Source organism: Pollachius pollachius, assembly GCF_949987615.1.
Source record: "Pollachius pollachius genome assembly, chromosome: 14".
In the NCBI taxonomy this organism is placed as follows: Eukaryota; Metazoa; Chordata; class Actinopteri; order Gadiformes; family Gadidae; genus Pollachius; species Pollachius pollachius.
Genome location: NC_136947.1, coordinates 19,261,303 through 19,275,239, shown reverse-complemented (window position 1 = coordinate 19,275,239; position 13,937 = coordinate 19,261,303). Strand labels below are relative to the sequence as shown.

Here is a 13,937-nt window from a genome sequence, read left to right as displayed (position 1 = left end):
CAAGCACACATACACACTAACACACACAGCTGAGGTGCATGACATGCCGGAATGTTGTGCCAGACACTCGGGATGAGTTGAGAAGCAGAGGAGCTTGAGGGAGACAGAGCCTCCTATAGGACTGGTTTTATGGGTAGAGAGGCATTGACTGACAGTTTGACAAACTGGATAAAGCAAACTGAAAGAGTAAGCACCCGATAAGGTGTTATGAAGACCAGCATCACCACAGCAACTTACAAAGTTTGGGGCGAAAACAATCCCACAAATGTCTAGGGGGCTTTCCCTGTGGAGCCGGACCGAAGGGTTGGGACCATGATGGCGATACCTTGATGTGTCTCTGTGACGGAGGCCAGGGCGTCTCCAAGGGGCCCCTCATAGTCTCATAGTGTCTCCTTGGCCCCTCACTTTTTCTCACGGCCCCTAAAGGTGATAGATGGGGATGAATATGTTCCCTATTGTAGCAGGTTCCCATTGTGTGGCTGAAAGCTATGAGCCCTGTAAAGAGCAAGACAACAACAACACAGTGTCACAAGTGCGGCCACACACACACACACACACACACACACACACAAACATGTACATGTCAACTGTGTACACCAGGGGTGCTCACACTTTTTCAGCATGCAAGCTACTTATAAAATGACCAAGTCAAAATGATCTACCTACTACAAAAATGCTAAACATATTTATTCATGAATAAATTGAGAATTCTCTATGTGTACAATGTATGTTGATGTCCCTTGCATAACAGCATGAGCCCATATTGCACAACACAACAATATTAACTATGTACATTTTTTGTCATTACCTTAGTCTGATGACCTGCACTGAATGGAATCAGCCAGGGATGCATAGTCCGGTCAATAGCTGCTGACAGCCAGCCTCAAGCACACTTCCAAATGATCATCAGTTGTGGTGGAACGGTACTTGGACTTAATGATCTTCATGTGGGAAAAGGCTGACTCACATAAATAAGTGGAGCCGAATAACGCAGTCAAGGAGGTAGCACATTTCCTCATGTTGGGGTACTTTTCCTCTGTGAGTAAGTTCCAGAACTCTCCATGAGCTCTGGACTTCAGCTGAATGTCTGCTTGTAATGTCAAAATCTCATCTTCCACTCCAGAAGAGTTCAGGTGAAACAGTGTTGACATTTTTGATGCGAGGGAATCAACCTCAGCATCTTCCCGAAATGAATGTAGCGACTGGCTCGAGCAAAGAAAAGTCTTGAAAGCGTTTGTCAAACTCTGACAGACATTTGTCAATCTGCTCTGTGTAGCGTGCACTGACAGGCCTTCCCTTACATCTCGAGCTCTGACGCCAGGTTCTGGACGTTTGCCAAATCATGGCGCCGCAGCTTTGAGGAGAGATGTTGCATCTTTCGTTTGAATGCATTAACTGAGCTGATCATATTAATCACTGTTTTGTCTTTTCCCTGCAGCTCTAGATTAAGGTCATTCAATAGGTTTGTCAGGTCAGTTAAAAATGCCAAGGCTAACAGCCACTGACCGTCATTTAGTTGCTTGTATTCTGCATGTCCAGCTACACAGAAAAACTCCTTAATCTCCGGACAGAGCTCTCGAAATCTTTGCAGGAATTTCCCTCGACTAAGCCATCTCACGTCAGTGTGTAGCAACAACTCAGAGTGGTCGCAGTCAGCCTGCTCCAGATGTGCACGGAATAGCCGTCTTTGAAGAGATCTGGCGCGAATAGAACAGGCGATCTTCATTGCCACATCCATGATCTCTTTCATGTTGAGCATTTTAGTGCATAACGCTTGTTGGTGTATTATACAGTGGTAATTCAGGAAGTCCGGGAAAGCATCGTCCTCCCTGCACTTGGCAATAAATCCATTCACGCGGCCTACCATTGCGGGTGCTCCATCCGTTGTGATGGACACCAATTTGTGCACTGGGAGCTTGGTTTTCGTGATGAAGTTATTGAAAGACTGAAATATATCCTCTCCTTGCGTGTGTTCTTTCATGGGCAGTAGTGTTAACAGCTCCTCTTTTGCAGTCATGTCAGTAAACACCATCCGAATAAAAATGCACAACTGGGCTGTGTCACTCACGTCCGTAGATTCGTCCAACTGCAGTTAGAAGCACTCGCAATCTGCGATGTCCATCCAAAGTTGCTGCGTCAAATCCTCGGCCATGGCTTCACTGCGCCGTGTAACTGTACATCTTGACAGCTGGAGAGCTTTGATCGAAGAAAATATTTCTGCATTGTTTTTAAAGTCTCGGAACAATGAGTCAGCTGCTTCAATGAATGCCTCTTTTTTCCTTCTTGGAAGGACTTCTTGTTCTTAACAATTAAGTGGCTCACCCGGAATGATGCTTCGGTGGCGGCTTTGGCTTTTGAAGTTAGCTGTGAGAAAAATGACTGCTGTCCGGACAACTGGCATTTTAGTTCCTTCACCTTTCTCTTTCTCAGCTCGCTTTTCGGCGGGAAGTTGGTGTCGTAGTTTTTATGAGCAGTCCGAAAATGCCGCTCCACATTTCCCTTCTTCGGTATTGCAATGGTAGACTGGCAGATGAGGCAAACGCACTTCGAAAATGACATGAAAAAGAACTACTCCTCCCATTCCGTATGAAAGTGATACGTTTTTGGCTTCTTACTCGGTCCAGCTCCCCCACTCATTTTTATACCCTTTCTTAAGATTAAGAGAAAAATCCGAGGGTTAAAAATTGGAGGCTAACTAGGCAACTCGCAAGCTTTTTTTTTATTTTCCTGCACTTAGTGCCGTTGTTTGCGCATGCGCAAATTTCATAGGGGGGATGGATGATAGGCTGACGTCTATTTTTTAATGACTTTTTTTTTCCTTCAATGCCATGCGATCTACCCACGCTACCGTCGACGTATTGGGCATCCCTGGTGTACACAGATTGGCACATACCATGGCATTCATGTACGGCACACTCACACAGACCCACCGCACGCACAGACGCACACACACACACACACACACACACACACACACACACACACACAAAACAGGCTGTTGGGGCCATAGTTGTGCATGTCTCCTTTATTAGAGACATGCACAACTTGTTTTTTTTAATAAGTTGTGCATGTCTCTAATAAAGGAAGGGGCCGGGGCCTTGAGCTGATAATATAATGTAACATGAAGTCAAAACGTTTCACATGGAAGCCATTGTCGCTGTGCTGTGATCTTCAACTGGTCCCCAGGTCGAGGGGGGTCAGGGGAGGGGGTTCATATGTTTTTATAAATATATTTGTATGGACTTGTTGTGCCTTTATGGACAGGGAAGAGAGACAGGAAAGCGTTTTGGAGAAGAGAGGTGATGGCATGTAGCACAAGATCCCAGGTGGGATGGGTCCTGGGACGCTGCATGGAGCCTTGCCTCCAGGCCCAGCCCGGTAGCTGGTTGGGCCCCGGAGCCTCCCAACCTGGGAGGATTTAACGAAATGTACAGTATCTGGAGACATGCTGGATATAACAGTTTTGGGGAGGCGGGGAAGGGGGGAGGGGGTGCTGCTGATCAGAGACACAGATGTGAAGGACATATTATCTGGGGAAAGCTTTTGTTTTCCCTCTAAGGTTTCCTGTCCATGTGGCGCTCTTCTCAAGACCCTGTGTTCATCCTCCCTCACATACACTCACTCAGACACTCACTCAGACACACACACACACACACATACACACACACACACACACACACACACACACACACACACACATACACACAAACACAGACACACGCACACACACACACACAATCACACACACACACACACACACACACACACACACGTAACACACGCACACACACACACACAGACACACACATACACACACAAACACAGACACACGCACACACACACACAATCACACACACACACACACACACACACACACACACGTAACACACGCACACTCACACACACACACACACACACACACACACACATACACACAAACACAGACAATCACACACAATGACACACACAATGACACACACACACACACACACACACACAAGTTCACATACAGACACAGCATCATCTGAAGGTGTCTTTCAACATCGGGTTCAGTCCAAACCCAGGAAACCCTTTAGTCTCGCTCTTTCCCTCGGTCTGCAAGAAAAAGGGAAAGTCGAAATGGCCAAAAAAATCCATAAAACAGACTTTATAGGAAATCCAACAGGTGAGTATAACATGTTTAACAACCCCATAAACATTATCGCCCTCCCAACAGTTCATCAGCAGAGATTCACGTCTGCGTTTCCTCTGAGAGGAATGAGGAGGTACTGGCCCGTTCTGCATACAAACAAACCATAAAGCCAGACCTAAACATGTGGCCTCATTAAATGGTTCTGATGTGGTCACATCGAGGAGGGATGGAGAGCATGGCAAAGTCAACCTTTCTCCCCATTTCCCCAGTCCTTAAATAGTCCCCAAAATACCCATAAAACTCTTTTTGAGGCCCTTTGACTGTGCGGTATTTTGACATCGGCCTGGAGCTTAAGGAGGCCTTAGTGGCAGCTAAGAGTGCAGAGTGGTCCAGATGTCCTGGCCTCAGTTTGCCCCTCACAGAAAACACATCCACACACACGAGATCCTCTCTCTGTCAAGTTTGAAGAGTGGAATTGGAAGAATGCAACCGTGTCTGTGTTTTGATGGTCAAAACAATTGCAGTGCTTGACCGACAGCAGGTCAAACTAGCACTAGAACAAGGAAAGTGAAATGTAAGAATTGTAATTGGTGATGACAGCCTCATATTTGTCTTATTCACTTATTTCCTGCTGTCAACGGTCTGGGGTGGGGTATGGAGGAACAGAGGAGTTGGGCGTCAGGAGACCTGCTGTGTGTGTGTGTGTGTGTGGGGTGGGTGTTGGGAGGATTCTCCCTGCCGGCTCCCCACCACCCAGCACACATCAGGTCTCCACCCCTCGCGAGGGATTGGTAGCAGATCATAAACAGCAGGAATCCTCTTCCCTCGGATGCTTTTACTGTCATGTTTGAGGAATGTTCCGCCAAATTTGCTAATAATATCTCCATCACTTCTTTGAGTACATGAGCGGAAGTAGACGGAGATGGAGAACACAACGTCCCTTCCCACAAAGCCAGATGGTTATGGCAGTACTGTCAGGAAGGGTCAGGTCCAAGTTGACCTCTGGGGCGGTTGAGCATACTAGAGTTGACCTGTAGGAGAGTTGACCTCTGGGACATTTGGCCCCTAGGAGAGGTCCCCTCTTTGAGTACTCCCCCCACATGTGCCCGTGGTGAGTAAACAGCGGCCGTCCTGACGTTCTCCTCCTGCATCTCCGAGCGGGTGTGAACCCTCACCCCTCAAGCTCCTTTAAAGGGAGTTTATGTTTCAGCCCAGGGGTCGCAGCCCCCTCCCAAAGCCCGGTGAGAGAGGGCGGGCCGGGGAACCTGTCGCCGTGAATAAAGGGGTCCCCCGCTTGAAGCCCAGCAGGCGCTGCTCGCACCCCCATCCGCCGGATGAAGCGCCTGCAGGCAGCCGGGGCACCCCGGGGAGCAGGTCCCAAGTGGCAAATATCTCCTCCTCCACCACCAGCACCTCAGAGAGCTCCTCCTCCGCCACCAGCACCACCATCTGAAGGAGCTCCTCCACCACCACCACCACCCCAGAGAGCACCTCCACCACCACCCCAGAGAGCACCTCCACCACCACCCCAGAGAGCTCCTCCACCACCACCACCACCACCACCGCCACCACCACCACCCCAGAGAGCTCCTCCAACACCATCACCAGCACCAGCACCACCACCACCACCACCACCACCCCAGAGAGCTCCTCCTCCTCCTCCACCACCACCACCACCACCACCACCACCACCCCAGAGAGCTCCTCCACCACCACCACCACCACCCCCCCAGAGAGCTCCTCCTCCTCCACCACCACCACCACCACCACCACCCCAGAGAGCTCCTCCACCACCACCACCACCACCCCCCCAGAGAGCTCCTCCTCCTCCACCACCAGCACCTCAGAGAGCTCCTCCTCCGCCACCAGCACCTCAGAGAGCTCCTCCTCCGCCACCAGCACCACCATCTGAAGGAGCTCCTCCACCACCACCATCACCACCACCACCACCCCAGAGAGCTCCTCCAACACCATCACCAGCACCAGCACCACCACCACCACCACCACCACCCCAGAGAGCTCCTCCTCCTCCACCACCACCACCACCACCACCACCACCACCCCAGAGAGCTCCTCCACCACCCCCACCACCACCACCCCAGAGAGCTCCTCCACCACTACCACCACCACCACCACCCCAGAGAGCTCCTCCTCCTCCACCACCACCACCCCAGAGAGCTCCTCCTCCTCCACCACCACCACCCCAGAGAGCTCCTCCTCCACCACCCCCACCACCACCACCCCAGAGAGCTCCTCCTCCACCACCACCACCCCAGAGAGCTCCTCCTCCTCCACCACCACCACCCCAGAGAGCTCCTCCTCCAACACCACCATCACCACCACCCCAGAGAGCTCCTCCACCACCACCACCACCCCAGAGAGCTCCTCCTCCAACACCACCATCACCACCACCACCACCACCACCACCCCAGAGAGCTCCTCCTCCAACACCACCACCACCCCAGAGAGCTCCTCCTACACCACCATTACCCCAGAGTTTCTCCTCCACCACCATGGAGGCCCGTCAGAGAAGTTGTGGGGAGAAAGAGAGATGGAGAGCATGCTACAGAGGCAGAGAGAGAGGTCGGGGCAGCGAGAGATGGAAACAGAGAAGGCTACAGAGATATGGAGAAAGTGCCACTCAGAGAGAAAGATGGAGAAGGGAAAGAGTTAGCATTGAGCAGGCTATGTACGATGGCCGGAGTGGCTAGAGGGCCCAGGGCGTTGGTGGCCTGTGAAGAGGGGCCACAGGGGCCAATGTTACTGGCACCCCATTAACAGCAGAATGTAAACCGCTCACCGGCCCCTTTACAGAGCCCCAGGGATCCCCCCCTCCGCCAGAGCAGACTGAACAGAGTCAGAGTCGCCACAGCTGGACTCCAAGCTCTCCCACCTTCCTCATCCTCATCAGCATACAAAGGGGACTGAACGTGGCTGCATTTGATTCTCCTCATTGCTTTCTCTTGCTATACCTCTCTCTGGCTCTTCTTATGTCTATCTCTATCTCCCTGTCTCTCTTGATGTGCGTTTACATCAGTTACGAAGCAGACCAGGTGGCCTACGAGTTTGGCCGAGAACAACTGAAGGGTGAAATCAACATTGGAGCAGACATCTCACTTTATTTTTCGCTATTCTCTTTCAATGTCAGGCTCTTTTTCTCCCACTCTCTCGTGAGAGAGAGTGGGAGAAAGTATGAGTGCACTGGGGCCCTTAGGGATACGGTGATGAAACCAGAGCCTCATCAGAGACTGGCAGGTAGAGACAGGAACGTACACAGAGACTGAAGCATGAATGAGGAGAGAGGAGAGCTGGACGAGACCTGGGATGAAAGGACGGAGGGAGGGAGGGGGGGGAGGACTCCTGAAGATATGAGATAAACACACAGGAGAAAAAAACTGGAGTACATTAGGAGAGGAAGCCTGCCGAACGGAGGGGACAGAGAAATGGTTTCCCCCTGTCTGCTGAGGTCGGATACAGTACAACGGGAGAGGAAATCCCTCTGCTCCGTCTCCGGACTGGGGCTGTCGCGTGACGTAAGGGGCTTTATATAGGAGGTCATCGTTCCCCTTTTCAGTTGAACCTGTAATCCACTGAAGGGGATTTTGACATGACTTTGCTCCTGGAACGACGTACAGAGGAGGGGATTCTCTTGCGACTATCAACACATCAGTGACATCAGATGGTCACAGTTCGGACAAAACAAAGAGAAAAGACCAAACATGCACAGGAAATCATTTACAAACTCAATTTATTCAGTTGCCGAAAAGAACAAAGCAATTTTATAGCTATATATAAATATGTATACATCCAATATATATACATATACATATATATGCCTATATATATTTAAAAAAATAAAATACAAAAAAATAACGCTTGCAATTTTGATCCGTTGTCGGCGGCCTTCCAGTAGTGGAGTTCATATGGAGTTGAATTGTCAGTGAAAGGAAATACATTCTGCTTGAAAATGACAGGGTTGATATAAAGAGAAGATGGAGGATTGGTTATCCAGTTCAGTACAGCATTCATTACACATTAGGAAGATGAGAGCTTAAACCAGCCGACAAATCTGTTTGGTCTCCAAGTTTCTGTTGAGAAGTCGATGGTACCTTGTGATTTTTCTTTTTACAGTTGATTGTTCCCCACATAGGAATAATAAAGGGCGATGTGTCAACTATTTATATATACACAACACATCTATATATATATATCTATATAACAATGGATATTTAACTGAATTGTTTAACCGACATCCTTCAGTCCAACATTTCTCTTCTCTTAGTGCAATATATTGAGAAGGTTGTCCGCTGTACCCTAGCGTGAGCAGTCCTAGTTAAACCCAGTAGTTCAGGCAGTCTGAAGGTGGTGCCACTAATGAATCAGACATTTATTTCACCTGAATGGTAACAAAACTGATTCAACGTACAAAGCTGTAAGATGGACATAAAGGCCTTATGATGTGTCTATTGTTTAAAATTAGAAAAGAAGGCGCAGCCTTGGGCCGTATTCCACTAGCAGCCATCTTGTTTCTTAACGCTAGAAACACAGAACGCTACAAATGTTAGCACTAAGATGTCCGCTAGCGGAATAAGGCCTACTAACCCATAGTGAGGGCTGGAAGTGTGTGTGCGTTTTAATAGGAATATGCAGTCTGCAGAAGAAGGCAGTGGAAACAAAATCATTGACAAACGACAAACAGGAAGAACAGACAAAAACAAGCCTTGGCTTTGGCAAAGCATATAAAAAAGCACCACCACCATGTAAAGCTGATAATGACATAAAATGACAAGCAAGCATGTAGACATTCCTGAATTGGTTGTTGGGAGCTGAGGGAGAGGCAGCAAGGAGGGTTGGGTAATACTGGACACTTGTGATGACAAAGCAACGCTTTAAATACTGAAATGTTTACCCCAGTATTCTTCAAATAATCCCAGAGACGTTTTCCACTTGAACATTTGCAACCTTTTTAATCTGCCGATGTCTCCTGCCAACAACAAACCTTTTCTACATGCAAAGGAAAAAGCAGATGATTCTGCAGAAGTGGGCCCGGAGCATGCCTGCAAAGGTTCTCCACTTTTACAATAACCAGAAAGTTTAACAACGCTGTAATTTGGTTCTTGCCCTATTTGAGGAATCACTTAAAAAAGCGCCCAGCTCGTGACAAACAAGAGCCGTGCGAGAACAATGTCCCTGCAAAGCGGAAAATTAAAAAGAGGTCTCATGAAAACACTAATTAAAACATCATGTCAATTAAACCGAACAATGAGATGTATCTGTAGATTTAGTGGGAACACTGCTGATGCTACGCCCACACAGATGATCGTCTTGTAGGAAGCACATTTTAGCAAACTTGGAAGAGAGACAAAAGCCTTTATTGTAAAATGTGTAAAATAAAAAACAATTAAAAATAAAAATATCAGACCAGCCCATCACCGGAAACCAGGAGCTTTTCTTAAAACACGTGTAACCTGAAATAAATACTTAAAATAAATCAAACCTTTGATATTTTCCCCGTCATTCAGGATGATTAGAAAGTTAATCTCAACCGTTGGCCACTTTGGGTGGCGCTTGGACTCAGGTAGCCATCGCAGGTACGCAGCGAGTCACAGGCAGCCCAACAGAGGAGGGAGGGGGGAGTAGAAATGATAATATTCCTATCGGAGGTGAATACTGCCGAGGAACACACCCGTGCAGAGAGGGAGAAAGAGAGGGGTAAAGAGAGGGAGAGAGAGAAAGCACAGGTGGGTGGAATCTACGCAGCCCAGTGCACGTCTTTGACAGTTCCAGTATGGGACGTGAATACATTCAGGCAGCATGGGGGGGAGAGGGGGCGGTTGGGTGGGCCTCTCCCTTTTTGTACGAGGTACGTTTGGCACAGCTGATCTGCTGAATCCTCCCCTGGCTGTCCGTGGCTGTCTCTCGCTCTCTCTCTCTCTCGCCCTGTGAATATTCTTCTTCTCTTTCATCTGAAGGCAGCGTGTCAGTGTGAGCCGTTAATCCGGCTCTAGACCCGCTGCACGGCCACCTCGTCGTTGAGTCATGTGATTGTTGGGGGGCGGGGTTGGTGTCCAGGTAGAGACCCTCCTAGGTGGGTCCAGGTGGATCCTGTTTTGTCAGGTCAGGGAGCAGTGAGATGTTCTCCCCGACTGCCAGGAGCCTTTGGTTCAGAAGGCACGTGTGTGCATATGTCCCCTAAATCCTCCCACTTGATCCGTTGTGTTTGCTAATCTGTCTTGAGATCATATTCCTTGCTTTGATAGGAACTCAGCCGGTGAGCTCACCTCCTCTACCCCCAGATCTCCGCAGAGGGAGCGGGGAGGGGATATGTGGGGTAGGAGGAAGAGGAGGAGGAGTAGTATGATGGGGGAAGGTCCATTCTCCCCATTCTGACTCCATTTCCCAGCATGCCATTTGGCGTGGTCTTTGAGGGAAAGGCAGGCAACACCTCTGTGAGCGAGGGTGTGAAGTCAGATGCCCTTGGTCAGGTCACTGATGACGTTAGCCCTCACCAGCTTGCGGAGGAACTCCTTCTCCTTGGATATGTTGTGAGTCCACGACTGCAGAAGAGGGAGAGACAAGGGGACTGTTAGCTAGAATGACGTTACGCCCCGCCCCAAACACCGTCCCTTTGGTCTTGACTGAACATCGGAGAACCACCATGGGAGTGCAGCTATACATAAGAGTCGAGGGGTAGTGGAGCTTCTGACCAGAGTTGGCCCTCAAAAGGGCAGTTAAGAGAACTGGATTTTACACAAATCAATAATCAAATACCTGTCAAACTCAAATAAAACAAAAACTCCTGTGATATATTGCTACTACACAGGTGCGCTCCCAAGCATGTCTTGGCCTACAACTCCAGTGGTGTCCCATCCCAGTGTTTAGTTTGTACCCCTCTCAGAGGGTCCCCTAACATGGGCCAGGGCTAGTGCAAAAAACTAAAGCCATAGGCTAATGGCAGTGGGGAAGCTTTGGGTAGAGCAGTCTAAACCAAGTTAAAATCCTCCATCATTACCCCTGACATTTAGCACGGCCTATGTATGCACTTGATATACAATGGGGCTATTAATTGCGCCGATAGCTGTGCATGCTTGTGTCTGTGAGCAGCCACGCCCGATGGGGGTCAGGTCTGTGGGTCTGGAGGCTTAGTCCAGCGGGAACCACGTAAAACCAAAGCACATGTTGCTGTTGAGGTTCTATAGGGTAGGAGATACAGAGAAACAGTCAGATGGCTGTAGAGGGAGCTTGGGCTGGGCCCTGCAGCTGCCTGCACTCCAACCTGCTGGTTACAACTGTGGTCCAGGGGTCAGCATGGCCGGATCATAGTCCTCACCGGAACACACGCCCAAGGCAACACTTCGAGGGCTCACTTCCTAATATATAACCTCAGTGACCACTTTGTGTAAAAGTAGGCTGTGAAACCCAAATGCAATGAATAAAGTTGTTTACCAGGGCTAAAATGTAAAGTCACCCCGGGTCCCATCCACATTAAACGGATGACAACAGAACTGGGCTACCAGGAGTCCACGGGGGCACTTGAGGAATGACTTCATGCCGTGTGCTGCTGACCAATGTGGTTAATCAAACGCGTCACCACGGTGGCTGCTGGTGCTCGTTAATTAGTCCAAACAATTATTATTATCGTGATGGACCGTCTGCTGATGATGATGATGACGACGGTGATGACTGCTGCTGCGATAATGACGAGAGGCCACAGAGTTCAGCGGGAGTTGAAACGGAGGTCATCACCGTAGCGATCTCACGTCTCACACGTCAGTGGAAACCCGGACATATCGGCTCCGTCCGGTACACTGAATGTTTAACCTCTCAGAGCGGCTGAGAACCCAACTACAATATCTGGATACCTTCATGCACCGGGGGCTAGCCATAACCGAGACAAAGCAATCCCTAATTATTAGCATTTCTGAGTTGTTATTTATCATTTCTATATTTAACCGCTTGTATAACGGAGTGGAAAGGATAGCAGTATGAAGGAGAAGGTAGAGCAGCCACCTGGAGTTTATCAGCGCGTCAGGCCTGAGAGGAAACTAGGGCTCCTTTCTACAGGAATGTGTGAGGAAGCCCAGGCTGACAAAAGCCAAATGAGATCCGTCATCAGCGGTGGGTTCAGAAAGTCAGCGCTCTGCCGCCCACCCCTGCACAGGAGAGACCATTACCGTCGTGTCCCTCACCAGGGGAAACCAGACCGTTCGGGACAGGATGAAAGCAAAACAGGACTCAAATGAAAACATGAATTAATCCCTATTGAGGCCAAATATAAATAAAATGTATGCAATTTGAGGGAGAACACTATGTAATAAAAGTCAACATCAGAGAGCCTTGTTATGTAGCTCAGGGGGAGTTGAACCCCTAAACCCTGTTCTGGTTGATGCCTTGCTCTACTGCCAGGAGTTGGACTGGACCACACACCCACACACCACATCCAACTGTGTTAAATGCAGTGTTTGTAATAACGCCGTTTAAAAGAACGGTGTAAGGTAACGCCGTTATTCTTTCAGTAACAGGGTAATCTAACTAATTACTGTTTCCGTCGTTACGACGCCGTTACCGTTACTGTACGTTAAATGCGGTGCGTTACTATGAATTGATTGAATAAACTGCAGAATCCGAACGCACCCCTGGCTCTAAACACAAACTGCTAGTGAGGAGACCGGGTGGGTTAACAACGAGATAAGCGATTATGATTGGCTAAGACAGAGTCATGTTTCATGGTAGCCAATCGGAGCCAGTGTTTTTACACACAAGCCAGGACACGCGCGCCCCACGCACACACCAAACTGATTCGATGAAGCAACAGAAATGGCGAGCCCAGAGCAATCCGATGAAAAGTTGGCATTTTCTGTAGTGTTCGGCAGATGTTCCACAGCCTTTGCAACCAAGCAAATTAAAATTCAGTTGGAAGTATATCAGGGACTTCAATGGGCAGTTCAACCATTTAACACATTAAGGCCAAGTGAAAACTCAGAAAAATCCAAATTCTTTGACATATAGCTTTCTTTTTTAAAGTAACGTAAATAGTTACTTTCCCTGGTAACTAGTTACTTTTATTATAGAGTAATTCAGTTACTAACTCAGTTACTTTTTGGAACAAGTAGTGAGTAACTATAACTAATAACTATTTTTAAGTAACGTTCCCAACAAATATAACCATTGTTTTCACCCAGTTCAAATCCATTGTTGATCATTAATATAACACTATCCTTCCTCTTCCTCAACTCTGTGGTAACAGTGAGAGGCATGAGAGGCAAGCAGCTCACCTCTTTGATGGCGGACATCTTGACGGTCTCGTAGTAGTGCAGGGGTGCGTGCGGTGTCATCATGTCGTAGCCGAAGCCCGCCACCGCCACCTCGTCACAGTTGTGCAGCGCCATGGTGATAGCAACCGTTCCGAGGGTGGGGATGTTCTGGGTAGAGAGAGAGCAAATCAGTCACCACTGGAACCACATTCACTCAGTACAGTCGGAATGGACTTTGTATTTAGGTTTTATACAACTTCAACTCAATTCCAATCGATGTCCAGTAACCTCCATCCTGATCACCCTTCAATGCTTCTCTTCTTTCAATTTTACTATTTTCCCTCTTCTGGCCATTATGTGATCTCATGGGTCAATGGTTGGTAAGTGAGCCTGTAGTGTGTGTGTGTGTGTGTGATCAAGGGGCGTCTCCCCCCGCAAAAAACTCCCATCCCCTCCTCAAACCTATTGCACGGTAACCTGACATGCTGGGACCCACACTTCCTAAATGCCCTGGGCTGCAAGGGAGTACTTGGGATAAGAGGGCAAATGTG

At 48.7% G+C, this 13,937-nt stretch overlaps 1 protein-coding gene across 3 annotated transcripts in view; it reads right to left on the bottom strand.

The window, feature by feature from the left end:
• Positions 1-7,863: 7,863 nt before the first annotated feature.
• Positions 7,864-13,937, bottom strand: part of LOC307085433 (CMP-N-acetylneuraminate-beta-1,4-galactoside alpha-2,3-sialyltransferase-like) — a 39,405-nt gene continuing 33,331 nt past the window's right edge. For all 3 annotated transcript variants that reach the window (XM_079750224.1, XM_079750225.1, XM_079750226.1), the window contains 2 exons: positions 13,408-13,554; positions 7,864-10,689 (listed from right to left, as the gene is read on the bottom strand). In XM_079750224.1, the coding sequence (XP_079606350.1) occupies positions 10,600-10,689; positions 13,408-13,554 (237 nt within the window). In that variant the 3' untranslated portion in view covers positions 7,864-10,599. The remainder of the gene's footprint in view (positions 10,690-13,407; positions 13,555-13,937) is intronic.